This window comes from Grampus griseus, assembly GCF_964374135.1.
Source record: "Grampus griseus genome assembly, chromosome: 16".
Lineage (NCBI taxonomy): Eukaryota > Metazoa > Chordata > Mammalia > Artiodactyla > Delphinidae > Grampus > Grampus griseus.
This window is the reverse complement of record NC_139010.1, coordinates 25859845-25873546: the sequence shown is the minus strand read 5'-3', so window position 1 is coordinate 25873546 and position 13702 is coordinate 25859845. Positions and strand designations below refer to the sequence as shown.

Genomic DNA, 13702 nt, shown 5'->3' with positions numbered 1-13702 from the left:
ACACAACATTGTAAATCAACTATAATAAAATTTAGAACAATGAACTCAAAATGGATGAGAGACTTATAAGACCTCAAGCCATAAGAAAACATAGGTGGGAAGCTCTTTTTTAATTAATTAATTATTTATTTTTTGCAGTACGCAGGCCTCTCACTGTTGTGGCCTCTCCCATTGCGGAGCACAGGCTCCGGACGCGAAGGCTCAGGGCCATGGCTCACAGGCCCAGCCGCTCTGCGGCATGTGGGATCTTCCCAGACCGGGGCACGAACCCGCCATCAGCGGTGGACTCTCAACCACTGCGCCACCAGGGAAGCCCTCAGGCGGGAAGCTCTTTGACATCAGTCTTGGTGATGATTTTTTTGGATTTGACATTTAAAGGGAAAGCAACAAATTAAAAAATAAACAGATGGAGTACATCAAACTAAAAAGCTTCCAAACTTCAAAGAAACAAACAAGACGAAAAGATAACCTACTGAATGGGGGAACATATTTGCAAATCACATATCTGATAAGTGGTTCATATCCATGTCTATAGAGCACATACAACTCACTAGCAAAAACCCAATCTGATTAAAAAATGGGCAGAGGGGGACTTCCCTGGTGGCACAGTGGTTAAGATTCCACGCTCCCAATGCAGGGGGCCTGGGTTCGATCCCTGGTCAGGGAACTAGATCCCACACGCATGCCACAACTAAGGAGCTCACCTGCCCGCAACTAAGGAGCAGGTGAGCCACAACTAAGATCTGGTACAACCAAATAAATAAATAAATAAATATTTTAAAAAAGAGCAGAGGATCTGAATAGGAATTTTTCCAATGATGATATACAGATGGCCAACCGGTACTTGAAAAGGTGTTCAACGTTACTAATCATGAGGGAAATGAAAATCAAAACCACAATGAGATATCACCTCATACCTATTAGAATGGCTATTATCAGAAAGATAACAAATAACAAGTGTTGATGAGAATGTGGCTAGAGAACCCTCGTGCACTGTTGGTGGGTATGTAAATTGGTGCAGCCACTGTGGAAGACAGTATAGAGATTCCTCAAAAATTAAAAATAGAGCTACCATATGATCCAGCAATTCCATTTCTGGATATTTATCTGAAGAAAATGAAAACACTAACTTGAAAAGACATCTGAACTCCCATGTTGATGGCAACACTTTTTTTTTTTTATATACAATAGCCCAGATATGGAAACAATCTAAGTGTTCATTGATGGAGAATGCATAAAGAAGATGCAGTACACATACATACAATAGAATATTACTCAGCCATAAAAAAGGAAACCTTGCCATTTGTGACAACATGGATGGACATCCTTGAGGACATTATGCTGAGTGGAATAAGTCAGACAGAGAAAGACAAATATCATATGCTCTTACTTATATATAGAATTTAAACAAACACCACCACCAAAACTGAGCTCATAGCTACAGAGAACAAATTGTTGGCTGCCAAAGGCAGGGGTGGGGGTGGGCGAAATAAGTGAAGGAGATCAAATGGTACAAACTTATTATAAAATAAGTCCTGGGAATGTAACGTACAGCATGGTGACTGTAGTTAATGATAATTTATTGTATATTTGAAAGTTGCTAAGATAGTAGATCTTCAAGGTTCTCATAAAAAAATGCAACCTAGCAGAATAAAATACAACTAGGGTGTATTATCACACTTAGTAGGGAAGTACTGTTTTGTTCTACACGTGGATGTGTGTTTGAGCGTGTATTCTGGGTCATGAAGTTAAATGTGGTTTTTATTACGGACCATGGTAAGAAAAAGTTTGAAAAATACTAACCAAACCAATGGGCATACGGGACTTTGAGCCAGTAGGGAAACAAGGTGACAGGAACCACAGGTGTCATCCCCTCTGACAAGAATTATGCAGCAAGATTAAGCCACCCCAAACCCACAGGCCCTGCTCAACTTCTCCCTAAACCTCTGCGGGTCCCTCTCCCTGCTCCCTCAGCCTTTCTCCCACCTGCTCCCAGGACAAGCTCTCAGGCCTGGGCCCCACCCCTGTCGGCTGATCCCAGGGCTCCTGACCCTCCTGGCACAAGGCACAGGTGGACTTTGTACAGCCATTGGCTTTACTGCACTGATGAACTCATTCTGGCCCTGGCCACGCTTACAGCTACCCACTGTCCCCTCACCCGGGGGTATATTTTCTTCCCTCTCATGTCCTCTGAGCGACTGCCTGAGAGGAGCAATCAGCAGCAGCCCTACTGAAGGGGGACTCCAACAGGCGCAGAGGGCAGGGAGTCACAGCTCTCAGGGCAGGAGGGGCTGTCGGGGGCCGGTGGTCACACGTTGTTGGCACAGGGGGCCTTAGAGGGAAGCCAGCACGATCCCTTCATTTTACAGAAGAGGACACCAGGGCCTGGGAGCCGGGCACCTGCTCAAGGTCACCCAGTGACGGGGTGACTCCGGCCTCTGAGGCCAGCGCTGGGCCCATCTCCCTGGACCCTGGAGACAGCTGATTCCAACAATAGGCTGGAGCCCAGCGTGGGAATGGGCGCCTGGTGGTGACCGGCAAACGGGAGGGGGACCCAGGGGCTTTGGAATCAGGCAGACCCAGGTTGGAATCCTGGCTTGGTCACTCGCTCTTGGATGGCCCCAGACAGGTTACTTACCACTCTGGGCCTCTGTTTCTTTCTTCTGTACAATGGGTACAGAAGAGATAAGTAACATTCTGTAAAGTACCTGCCATTTACTAAGCTCACATCACCCGCTCACCAGGCCTATGATGATAAACAACAGCATCCTTCCGGTTTTTTTTGCAAAGGGGCAAAGGTCAGTAGCAGACAGATCCGCTCCTGTCAAGGATGGGGGATTCTGGAGGCGCCAATGAGGGAGGCATCAAAGGCTTGACAGGAAACGAGGGTTTAGATCAATTTGCCAAAAATCCAGTAGTCAAGCGCCTAAATGGCGGGAAACTGTTGGACCGTGAACAAAGTCTGGGACAATCCACTTCAGGGGCAGAGCTGGGGGAGCCCTGCTCTCCATTCTGACCCAGGCTCTAGCCAGTCTCAGGCGGCCCCCTGCGGCCTCCGACCCACAGGCCCCGCCGAGGTCCTTCCAGAAGCCCAGGGTGGCAGTGGGCAGCTCTGTTCTCCCTCTCTCTCCTTAGCACCTGTCCTACCTCTAATTCCATCCCATTTTGGTTTTACGGATTGATATTTAGATTAAAGAGATAAACACATCCGAGGAGCACTGAGGCCTGACAGACAGAGGAACTTGACCGGTCAATCACCATCAACCAGCTCAGCTTCCTCCCGGTGCCTGGCCCCTCTGACGAGATGAACCAGAGAGCAGATTCAAGGGGCCCCAAATGGGGGACGGTGTGTCCACAAAGGCCTTCCAGGCCAGCTTGGGAGCAGGGCTAGGGTGACTACTATTTACGTGTGCTGTGTGTGCGCGCGCATGTGCGCGCGAGTGTGTGTCTCTAGCCTCTCTCTTCCCTTCCCCAGGCTGCAGATAAAGAATTCAATTTTCTTTTAAAAGGTGGGGAAATTGGAAGAGATTTTGTTCTGTTTAAGCACAGCTGGAGTCTCAGGTCTCTAGGGATTGGAGAACAATGAGATCAATTAAGATGCCTGTGGTGAGGGGTGTCAGGAGGGGGTGGGGAAAGACAGCAGAGGTAGGGAGGCAGGAGGAAGGGGAAGAACAGCTGAGGGGACCCAGTTGCCAGGAGCCCTGCTTCCACTCTTTCCTGTGTTGACCTGCCCACCTCTGTTGGGTTTTGCTAAAGTGTCTGGAAGGGGCCTGCCCATTGGGTGCTATTATCTCCTAAACTTGCTAATAATTCACGTTGGCAATTTCTGTCACCAGCTTTACACAGTGACAGAATCGAGCTGAAGCAATACTATCAGAAACAGGGAGAGGACACTGTTGCAGAGCAGCACGGATAACACTGGACACTTGGCCTGCAGCAGGGGCTGGGACCGCAACCAGAGCATCTGCTGTGCGCAGGCTCCAGACGACTATCTTTCCACACGTCACCCTACAACGTTGCTGAGATGGAATCACTCTGCCCATTTTATACAGGAGGAAACCGAAACTCAGGGACAGTGAATAACCTGCCCAAAGCCAACCTGCTGGTGAGAAGCTGAGGCAGAACTCCAACCCGGGGCTGTCCACCCACCTCAGTGTTTGTGAAGGTACAGGGCACACCTGGCAGTCAGGTGGGGAGGAAGATGGGTGTGCCTTGCTGGGTCTGGGGAGGAGAATGGTGGAGCCGCTGTTCAGACCTGAGCACAGGCTAGGAGAGCTCTCCCCACCTCCACTGTCACCTGGGTGGTTGGGGCCATCGTCTCTCACCTAGTCGCCCCGCTTCCACCTGGGCGTCCTCGGCCCCTCCCGCTGGCCTACTCTCCACACAGCATCCTCCGTGATCCATCTGGTTCCCCTTCAGCACAGTCACGTCCTGACCTCCTCTGGTCCTCCCTCTTCCTCTCTGCATATCCACCCACCACCAGGCTCTTGTCTGAAGCCTCTCACCTGCAGCTCCCTCAGCCTGGGGCAGCTCTTTGCAGAATCCCCAACTCAGACTCCCCTGCCTTCCTTCAGGGCTCTAAGGTCACCTTCTGTGAGAGGCCCGCCTTCCTTGACCACCTGGTAGAAGACAGTAACAATGCCACCCCCAGCACTCCTCCCTTACTGCCCCCAGCTATACTTTCCCCCAAGGCATGCATCCCCCTCTGACATGCTCTGTATTTCCTTATTCCTTATATCTGTCTCCACCCCTGGTACATACACGGATGTTTGTCTGTCTTGTTCACTGCCATCATTCCAAGCCCTCGATAAACAGTCACGGAATGAAGGAGTATGGTGGTTGCATCTGGGAGACCCCCTTCCCCCAGAGGGTGCAGAGTCCTGTTATGGGAGGGGCAGAGGGGAGGCTTCTATAGGGGAGACACAGGGGCTCACGGGGCACCCGGCCCTGCCAGCAGTAGCCAAGGAAGCAAGGTCAGCTCCTGCACACCTGTCTGCAGAGGCAGGCTGAAGCCTGGGCACATCTCAGCCTTGGCCTTGCAATCACATGCCCTGATCAGGGCTAGGAGGCCGCAGGGATCCTGGAATCTGGTGGCCACTGCACCTTCCGGACGCTTGCCTTTGTTCCTGGCCTGGGGTCTGCATCCCCAGACCTCCCCTGACCTAGGAAGGATAATCAGAGGGCATCCAGTTTACCCTCTCCTTGGACTGAGCAGGAAGCCAAGGTCCAGAGATGGAATGAGACTGGCACAGGGTCACAGAGCGAGTCAGTGATCTAGAGCCCAGGCCTCGGGGCTCCCTGTCCAGCAGCCTTCCCCCTGTGCCCATCGCCAGAGCGGGTGCTTGGGAGCCTGGCTCACACAGTGAAACATGGGGGTACGAGGCTTTGGAGCCAGACAAACATCTCTGCCCTTGACTCTCTGGGTGAACTTGGGTGTATAATTTACCCTTTCCATGCCTCAGTTTCCCCATGAGACCTCTGCCTCTATCCCTCCTTCGAGGAAGATGCCCTAGACACTCCAGACCACAGGAGTGAAACCTCCTCTGTGCCACACAGCCCAGGGATGGGGGCACCCAGACAGAGAGAACCTGCCTTCAGGAGGTTCTCTGTGGAGTGGGGAGAAGAGGACATGAGCCCTGCTGCCCCAACAGGAGTGGTGAGAGCAGCCAGGGAAAGCGAGGTGCGGGCATGCAGGGGCGCTGGAGAGGGGGGGAGGGCCTCGGGGGAGGTGGGCACGTGCCCGTTACCAGAGGGAGATGGCTTCTTATGGGGAGGCTGCCAACTGGGCTGGCTCTGAGGGTCAGCAGGCTTTTGATGGTCTCAGACGGGAGGGAGGGAGAGCTAGGTGGGGGAGGAGTGTGAGGAAGCGCAGAGGGTGTGCAGGGAAGCCGGGGACTCTGGTCAGGCAGGAGAGAAGGGGTGTGAGAGGCATAGCAGGCAGACGGCTGGAAAGCGGCTCAGGGCCAGGGTGTGGGGACCTTGACTGCCAACCAGGCCTAGGGCGCTGGAGCTTTTACCGGCCAGGGAGCGCCTGGGATTACTCGCTTTTCTCTCCCCTCCTCCCACTACTGGCAGAGAACACTTCCAGGCTGATAACGGGGTTTGAAGGGTTCCCCCCTTCTGTTCTTCTGCTTATGTTTGCACAACACCCAGGAGGAGCGGGAATCCGCTGTCTCCCGGCCCCACGCTCATGTGCGGCATCTCAGGAAAGGAGCATTGAGAGCTGGGGAGAGTCTATAGCCCCTCTTCTTAAACGTGAACCTGCCTCGGTGACTCACTGTAACCGACAGCACTCAGCGGAAATGCAGCGTGACCCCTAGGCTAGATCACAAAAGGCCACGCAGCTTCTGCCTGGTTCTCTTGGGACACCCGTTTCCCAGAGGCTTCCTCTGAGGAGCTCTCTCTACAAGCCATGCCTGAGATGCCTGTACCATGTGGAGAGGCCACAAGCAGGGGCTCAGAACAGTGTCGGGCTGAGCCAGTCCTTCAGCCAGAGCAGCCCAGGCGCCAGACAGAGGGAGGAGCCGCCAGTGGCTAGAGTCACCCCCAGACTTGGAGCAGAGAAGGGCTCCCCCGCTGGGCCCTTTTCCATACTCCTGACCCACCCGATCCACGAACATAACAAAATGGTTGTTGCTTTATGCCACTAAGTGTGGGATGGTTTCTCACGCAGCGTTTGGAACCGAAACAAGCTCGGTGGGTCCTTGCTTGGAGCGTGGCACAAGGCAAGCGATTACTGAGCCAGTGCCGATGGAATGTGGGAATAGACGAAAACAACGGACAACCACAGAGCTCCTTTGGGCACAGAATTACGGAGCTCCTATAGCCAGGATAGGCTACATAATCTGCACAATTTTCCAGTGCAAAATGAACGTGCAGCGCCCCTTGTTCAAAAATTAAGAATCTCAAGACGGCGACAGTAGAGCATCAAACCCAAGGTGAGGCCCTCCTACTTCCAGCTTCCCACGCAAATGCCCAGGCCGCACATGCATGAAGCCAGTCCTCCTGTCGCACCTGCTGCCTGCCTCCTCTGAGTCTTAGCCCTCCGGCCGCATCCTCATTTAACCTCTCTCTTCTGCTTCTTGACGCTGGGGCCTGAGTACCCAGAGACCTAGGTTTAAGAGCCAGTGTTCTCTGAAGCTCCACTGACCCCCAGATATGATGGTGGAGAAGAAAAACAACAACAGCACTAGCGAGCACAGCTGTCGGTCACCCAGCGCTTTCTGGGTGTAAGCAGTCTAAAATACATCTCTTTTAATCATGGGATAGATATAATTACTATCATCCCCACAGCAAACCTTGGGGACTTAGGATCAGACACAGCCAGGCATCTGTCCAGGGTCACAGAGACAGCAAAGGTAGGGGCAGAATTTCAACCTGAGTCTCCCTGGTTTCAAAGCTTTGCTCCTAAAGTTCCCTCCTGCAGGTGCTGAAGCAGCTGGGAGGTGTCCACCCACTTGTAGAGCAGCAAGTCCTTCTGCAAGGGGCCAGGGGGACCAGGGAGCACCACCTGAGGCCGAGGCAGGGGACTGGCCTTCCCAGACCACCTGGCTGGGCCATCGAGTTCCCAGCACCCGGGGTGAGGTCCGTGTTACATTCCTTGGATTCAGCAACACGGAGGGGAGGGGGGTGGGCGGTGTGCCCTGAGCCTGCAGGCTCTCAGGGCTGGGGAAGAGGCCCCGCAGCTGACAGCTGATGGAAGAGGCACGCTGCATTTCGGTTCTTCCAGGACTGAGGAGGGCCTTCACCAGGGTCAGCCTGGGGCAGTGACATCACACACACCTTTGCCTTTGGTGTCAGCGGGCAGGGGAGGAGGGAGTGAAGGGGACCAGCAGGAGCACGGCTGCCTCTGTTGATGCCCCTGGGGAGGGAGGCCAGGCTGGACGACCAGGAACAGCTAGTGAGCTCCAGGAGCAGGGAAGTGACCACCTTGGAACCTTCACCAAACTTCCAGACGGGGGCTGGGAGAGGGCGGGCAGGGCAGGCAAGGGAGCTCTAGACCCTCAAAGGACAGGAAGCATGTTTGTGTTGCCAGGAGTGAAACTAAACAGCAGAAATCAACTTTTCCTCTTGGCAGAGTGCACTGGAATTAAGCTGCGTGGAGCCAGAAGGCGCTGAAGCAGCATCGGCCCAACCATCTAGCTTTATAATGAGGACGATGGGGCCCCAGAGGCTCAGGGATGCTCAGCTTACACGACTCCGAGCGAGTCCTGGCTACATCAAAGCTCAGGCTGGAGGCTGGCATGACTTGCTGACATTTTCTGAGTGTCCCCGGCCAGGCTCGGCACCGAGTGCCTTCAACCAACCATTCCACTGAACTCTCACGTCAACCCTCTCAGGTAGGATCCCGTCAGGGTACCTCCCCAGGTAACAGAGGAGGAAAGAGGCCCACCTCGAAGAGCTGGGCTTACACACAGGCTGAAGGGCGGCCAGATGGGGCCCTTTAAGGCTGAAGATAATAAGGACCACAGCTTAGGTCTGTAATCCCGTAACCTGTTTACATCCACATCACCGCACTGGAGCCTCCCAACAGCCCAGCCAATGCAGGCTGGGCAGGCACTATTTTCCTCACGTGATGGGAAGAAAACCAAGTCCCGGAGGAGTGACCGGTCCACAACAGAACAGGATTCAGGGCCCTGCCCAAGATGGTACCAGCCTCTCAAGGACTGGCTGGGAAGAGGGGCACGGAGGGGAGGGAGGAGCCATGCCCTTCAGCCCCCACAGGCCACTCTGTCTGCTTGGAGTTGAGGCAGCCCAATCCTGGGCTGAGCAAACTGAGCTGGTCCTGGGCCCTGCACCTGCCCCATCAGGGCTCTTGTGTACCTCTCCTGCTTCCTTTGATTCCTGCCTGGGGAAGAATCCTGTCTTGGCCAGCACTCCATCTTCTGCCCATCCTTGCTGTGCCCCACGCCCCTGGAGCAGGGAGGGAAGGCCTCTTGGAGTGCGGGAAGACCTGCCCTCCTGGCTGCTACTCCTGTGTCCCTCTCTCACTGCCCAGGGGACATGGAGCTAATAAATCTGGGGACACGAGCTCCATACTGCAGGAGACCAGGCTGCCTCCTTGCACATCCCAGGAACAGCTTCTGCCAGCTGTTGCCCAAATGCTGGCCATGGGCCACCAGGATGGAATAGGTAAGAGAATGTGGACGGGCTGATACAACACTTCTCCACTATCAGAACAGCAGCCCAGTGGTTATGTTTGGGGTGGGCGCAATTCAAGGAGAGACAGTTGAACCCACCCCCAACCCCCGCCGCCTCCTTGCACATCACACCCCCACCACTGCATTCCAGTCACAGGGCCTTTGCACATGCCATTCCCTCTTTCTCCAATGTGCTTCTCTCCATTTGCTTACCTGTTAATGCCTACTCAATCGCCACTTCCTCAGGGAAGGCTTCCCTGACCCCAGTCAAGGTCAGATGCCCTGTTACCGGTTTTCATAGCTCCCTGATCTCTCCATCCAGCAAGTAACGCTTAATGTAAAGATTCACTTCTTAGTACTAACATCAGGCTTTCCCAAGAGACTATAAACTTCATGAGGGCAAGACTCACTTCACCATTGTATCCTCAGGGCCATGTGCCTGACACAGTGGTGGGTGTTCAAAAAAACATTTGTTGAACGTTCAGATTGCTCTCCTCCTGTCCAGCAGCACCCACAAACCCCACCAGGCCCCAGGTAGCCATCGGCCAGGCTACAGGGCTGCCCGAAGCCCAGCAGAATCCTAGGAAGTTACCCCACAGCCTTCCCACCCAACCCCTATTATCAGGTCAGGAGGCAGGATTGGAAGGAGAATCAGAGCAGCCTGGGGATATGAGAGGGAAAGAAACCATACAACCTAGAGGATGGGGAGCCACCAGCATCATACAGGAAGCTGCACACACACACACACACACACACACACACACACACACAGACACGTGCACGTGTTATATACGCGTATCTGAGTGCATGTAGTTGCACACACACATAAAGGCACAGACACAAGGGCATGCCTGTGTGCGTGCACGCAAACACACACACACACCACAAGCAAACATACGCGGGTAAATGTGCCCCTACGCACCCCTCCCCTATGCGGTCACCCTTCAGAGTGGGGGCTCAAGGTCAAGTCTTTGACCGCTGCATCCCCGCTCTTTCCCCTCCACCAGTGGAAACTCATTTGTCTATAACTGGGGGCTGTAAGGGCCTCAAAACCCGGGCTGAGGAAGGTCTGGGGAGCAGGGAGGTGAGAAGGGATGCCATCCCAGCTGGGATGCCCAGGTTGCAGGCGACAGCCCCCTCCTGTTCCGGCTTTCCCAGTTCCCTGGTGAACTGCTGCCTTCCCCCAGGACAGGTGATAATGGGGCCCTGCCATGGCGTGGGGTGGGGTGGGGAGGCCCCTTGCAGCAGGCTCTGCCCTGGCCTTCGGTGCAAACTGAAACATTTTCCTTTTCTTCATAATTATTTTTTCTGACACAACTGCCCATGAAACGTTTTAATAACATCCCACAAAAGGTCAGGGAGAAGGAATTTCACAGTCCCTGAGCAGATAGCTATAATTTCAGCCCCTCCTGGAGCAAAGGAGGTAGAGAGACTGGGCTAACCCTGGGTCTGAGTGGAGAAGGGCAGCGTGGGAGAGGCCAGGGCAGTGGGTGTGGCAGGTGTGGCCGTGAAACTTGCCCCCTGCTAGGAGCTCTGGAAGTACCTTGGGGAGACTGGGAGATGACGGTGAGTGGGGGTCACCAGGGCATGCTTTCACATCTGTCATTCACACCTAGCAGCCTTGGTGGCGGCGGGAGTGGTGGAGGGAACTCATGCCCATTCTGCGGATGGGAAATGAAGATTCTTAGAGGTAATACAGTTAGACCAGCACACACAGAAGGCAGAGATGCAGGGCCCACTGTTTCACTTCAGGACCTGAGCTCCTTCAGACACACAACCCTGCTGCTAGAGCTTATCATTGGGTCAAACAGCCCCTTCAGAGCTGCACAATTCCACAACTGTGCTGACACAATTGAGGAACTAGACACACTGAGTGGACAGACACACTGAGGAACTAGAGGCTGCCCAGATGAGCCAGCCCTGGACAGAGACCCTCAGGTAGCCACAGAGGAGGCTGAACACATCTGCTGAACATTGGGAGAGGGACTGGAAAAGGGGTCATAGGCAGCGGGCCGGGGTCCATGCAGGCCCAGGAACTGCTCCAGTGCTTGAGGAAACCCAGCTTAAGAAGCTACTCTCCAGCGCCAACCCCAGATGGGATTGGGCTTCACACATCGGCCTTGGCACCTGCAGCCGGCCATCAACCAAGAGGTGTGACATTCCACACGTCACCCCCCCACCCTACACCCTAGGCTCCCCTCAACCCTTGCCAGGGCCACCGGAACTGGGGACTGCAAAGTGAGACCCTCCCTCCCCAGCAAGAACGACACGAAGGAATCGCCAGCCACCCTCCAAGCCTGGGCTTAACATCCGAATTCTTTGCCACGTGGCTCCAGGCCCTCTGGGGGACAGCTGCTTGGGTGTCCTTCATCCTCACAGTGGAAGGTGGCTGGGGGGCCGAAGAGGTTCTCTTTGGGTCCAGAGGCCAGAACCTCTGGCACTTGCTCTCTGGCTGGGCCCCTAGAGGCTGCAGGAGGGCCCAAGGGGCCTCAGGCACCAGGTGACTGATTGCAATGAGCAACTTGGTGAAAGCCGGCAGAGCCACGGGCTGGGGAAGCAGGTGGGAGGAAAACAGCCGCAGCAGACTTACTGTTTACATCTGACGGCCTGCCTACGCAAACATCTGTTTGAAATATTAATAACTGTCAGATGCGAAGGGCCTGGGGGCTCAAAACAGTTTCATACCATCTTTCTGTAGAGTAAACGCACTACGGAGTAGGGGCCTGAGATCGGCGGGCAATCTCTGTGCTTGGAGTGAGAATGGAGCAAGAAGTGGAAGGACTCTGGGGGCCTCAGTGGGCAGGGAGGGGCAGCAGCGAGGTAAACTCCATAACGTTTATTGAGCACCTACTGTGGGCAAGCCCCTGAGCTTGTGTAGCACACATCTACCACTTTGGTCTGCTCAGCAACCCTCTTTGTTCTGATACTAGAAGCCGCTATAGAAAATCCTGTCCCATTTTCAGCCCATATAATTTGAATGGAGTTGACCCAACGCCCCGTTCCACTAGGGGAGTATGACCCATCTCTGGTATATCAGAATTATGATGATTGGTTCCAGGGTGGCCCAAAAAGCTGGGTCAATGAGAATCAGCCCTGGGACTTTTGCTGGAACTACTGAAAAAGAATATTTTTCCCCCACTGGGGTTGATAAATTGGTGAGAAGTGAGCCTAAGGGTGCTGGTGTCCCTCTCTGCCAATACAAAAAAAGCAGAGCCCAGTGCTGAAGTCAGACTCCTGCTCAGCTGAGTGCCTGGATACAGCCATGCCTGAAATCACTTACACTTTTGAGTTACATGAGCCAATCCTTTTTTGCTTGAGCCACTTAAGGGTTTCTGTCCCTTGTGACCACGAGTACTAACGGATACAAATGGACACTGGCAGGAGTCCCCTGTCAAAGTCCCAGCCAAAGACAGCTGGGGATGTCCATGTACCTTCAAGGAGCCCATTCTTCCCCGGCGTCTGTGCTCAGAGAGAGAGGATCACCTTCCTGAGAGATGGCTGGCACTTGTCCCCATTAGAGGGCAGGTCCAGGGCTCCTGGCCCATCCAGGCTCAGTATCTCTCAGGGACAAGGCAGAAAACCAAAGTATCCTGGGCCCAACCTCATTCTTCCCCAGGTTGGTCCCTTCTCCACAGTGCTGCCCTGGCCAAGGAAGCCCATCATGAAGAGTCCAGATGCCCCAGTATACTAACATCGCAGCCTCTGAGGGCTTGGGGCACCCCGTTCCCTGACTGCTCAGACTCTCTGGATCCCTCTGGAAGCCTCCTGATGGTCCACCCCAGAGCTCAGCTGCCCTGCAGGAGAGCGGGGACTCACCAGGACTGTCAGCACAGAGGTCCCCACGGTGACATTCTCGTATAGGCTGACGTTGTACAGTGGCTGGCTGAAGATGGGCCGGTTGTCATTCTCGTTGATGAGGGTGATCTTCACCTTGGCATAGCCCACGTGGTCAGGCACACTCTCATTGGCAAAGAGCTGGATGCGTAGAGCAGGGACCAGGTGAGCTCTCACACGCTGCTGGAGCCCTCGTTCCCGTAAGTCCCCCCGGGGCCTCTGCCCATTCCAACCCAGAGCACCAGTCTGAGTCATTGCCCATCCCAGATGTACGCTACTGTGAATCCCTCCATCAGTACTCATAGGGTTAGGGTGGCCACAGAATCTGCTGGGGAGGAAGGGGCTAACGGGGGCCGTGCTGGCTGATGCTGGGCAGTAGAGGCTCCTGATGGGCTTCTGAGGCTCTGATGGTACCTAATGAAATTCCACTCAATTCTTGGACATTTCCTCGTCCTCCTGGAAAAGAGGAGGCCCAGCCTAGCCCCTGCCATAGCTCAGTGGGCTTCTCTGGGTCAGATCCACGAGGGAAGAATGGGAAGAGGTGGAAGGGGGGATTTAAGGGGACGGTGCCACCCCCCTCCCTCCCCTGAAATCCTGCACCCGGCCAAGGAGAGGGTGAGCGGGCCTTACGTCGAAGTCGTAACGGTCCACAGTCTCATAGTCCAGGGGGATGGCCACCCGGATGCGAATGTCCGCCTTCCCTTGGACGGAGGTGGGGGAGATGATGA

The 13702-nt window shown here is 54.4% G+C and overlaps 1 protein-coding gene across 1 annotated transcript in view; it reads right to left on the bottom strand.

Moving 5' to 3' along the window:
- LOC309834716 (cadherin-23) overlaps window positions 1-13702 on the bottom strand; it is a gene marked incomplete at both ends in the record, with an annotated part of 313077 nt that overhangs the window by 101815 nt on the left and 197560 nt on the right. The window contains 2 exons of the mRNA XM_082673735.1: window positions 12957-13115; window positions 13605-13700. Coding sequence (XP_082529861.1) covers window positions 12957-13115; window positions 13605-13700 — 255 coding nt within the window. The remainder of the gene's footprint in view (window positions 1-12956; window positions 13116-13604; window positions 13701-13702) is intronic.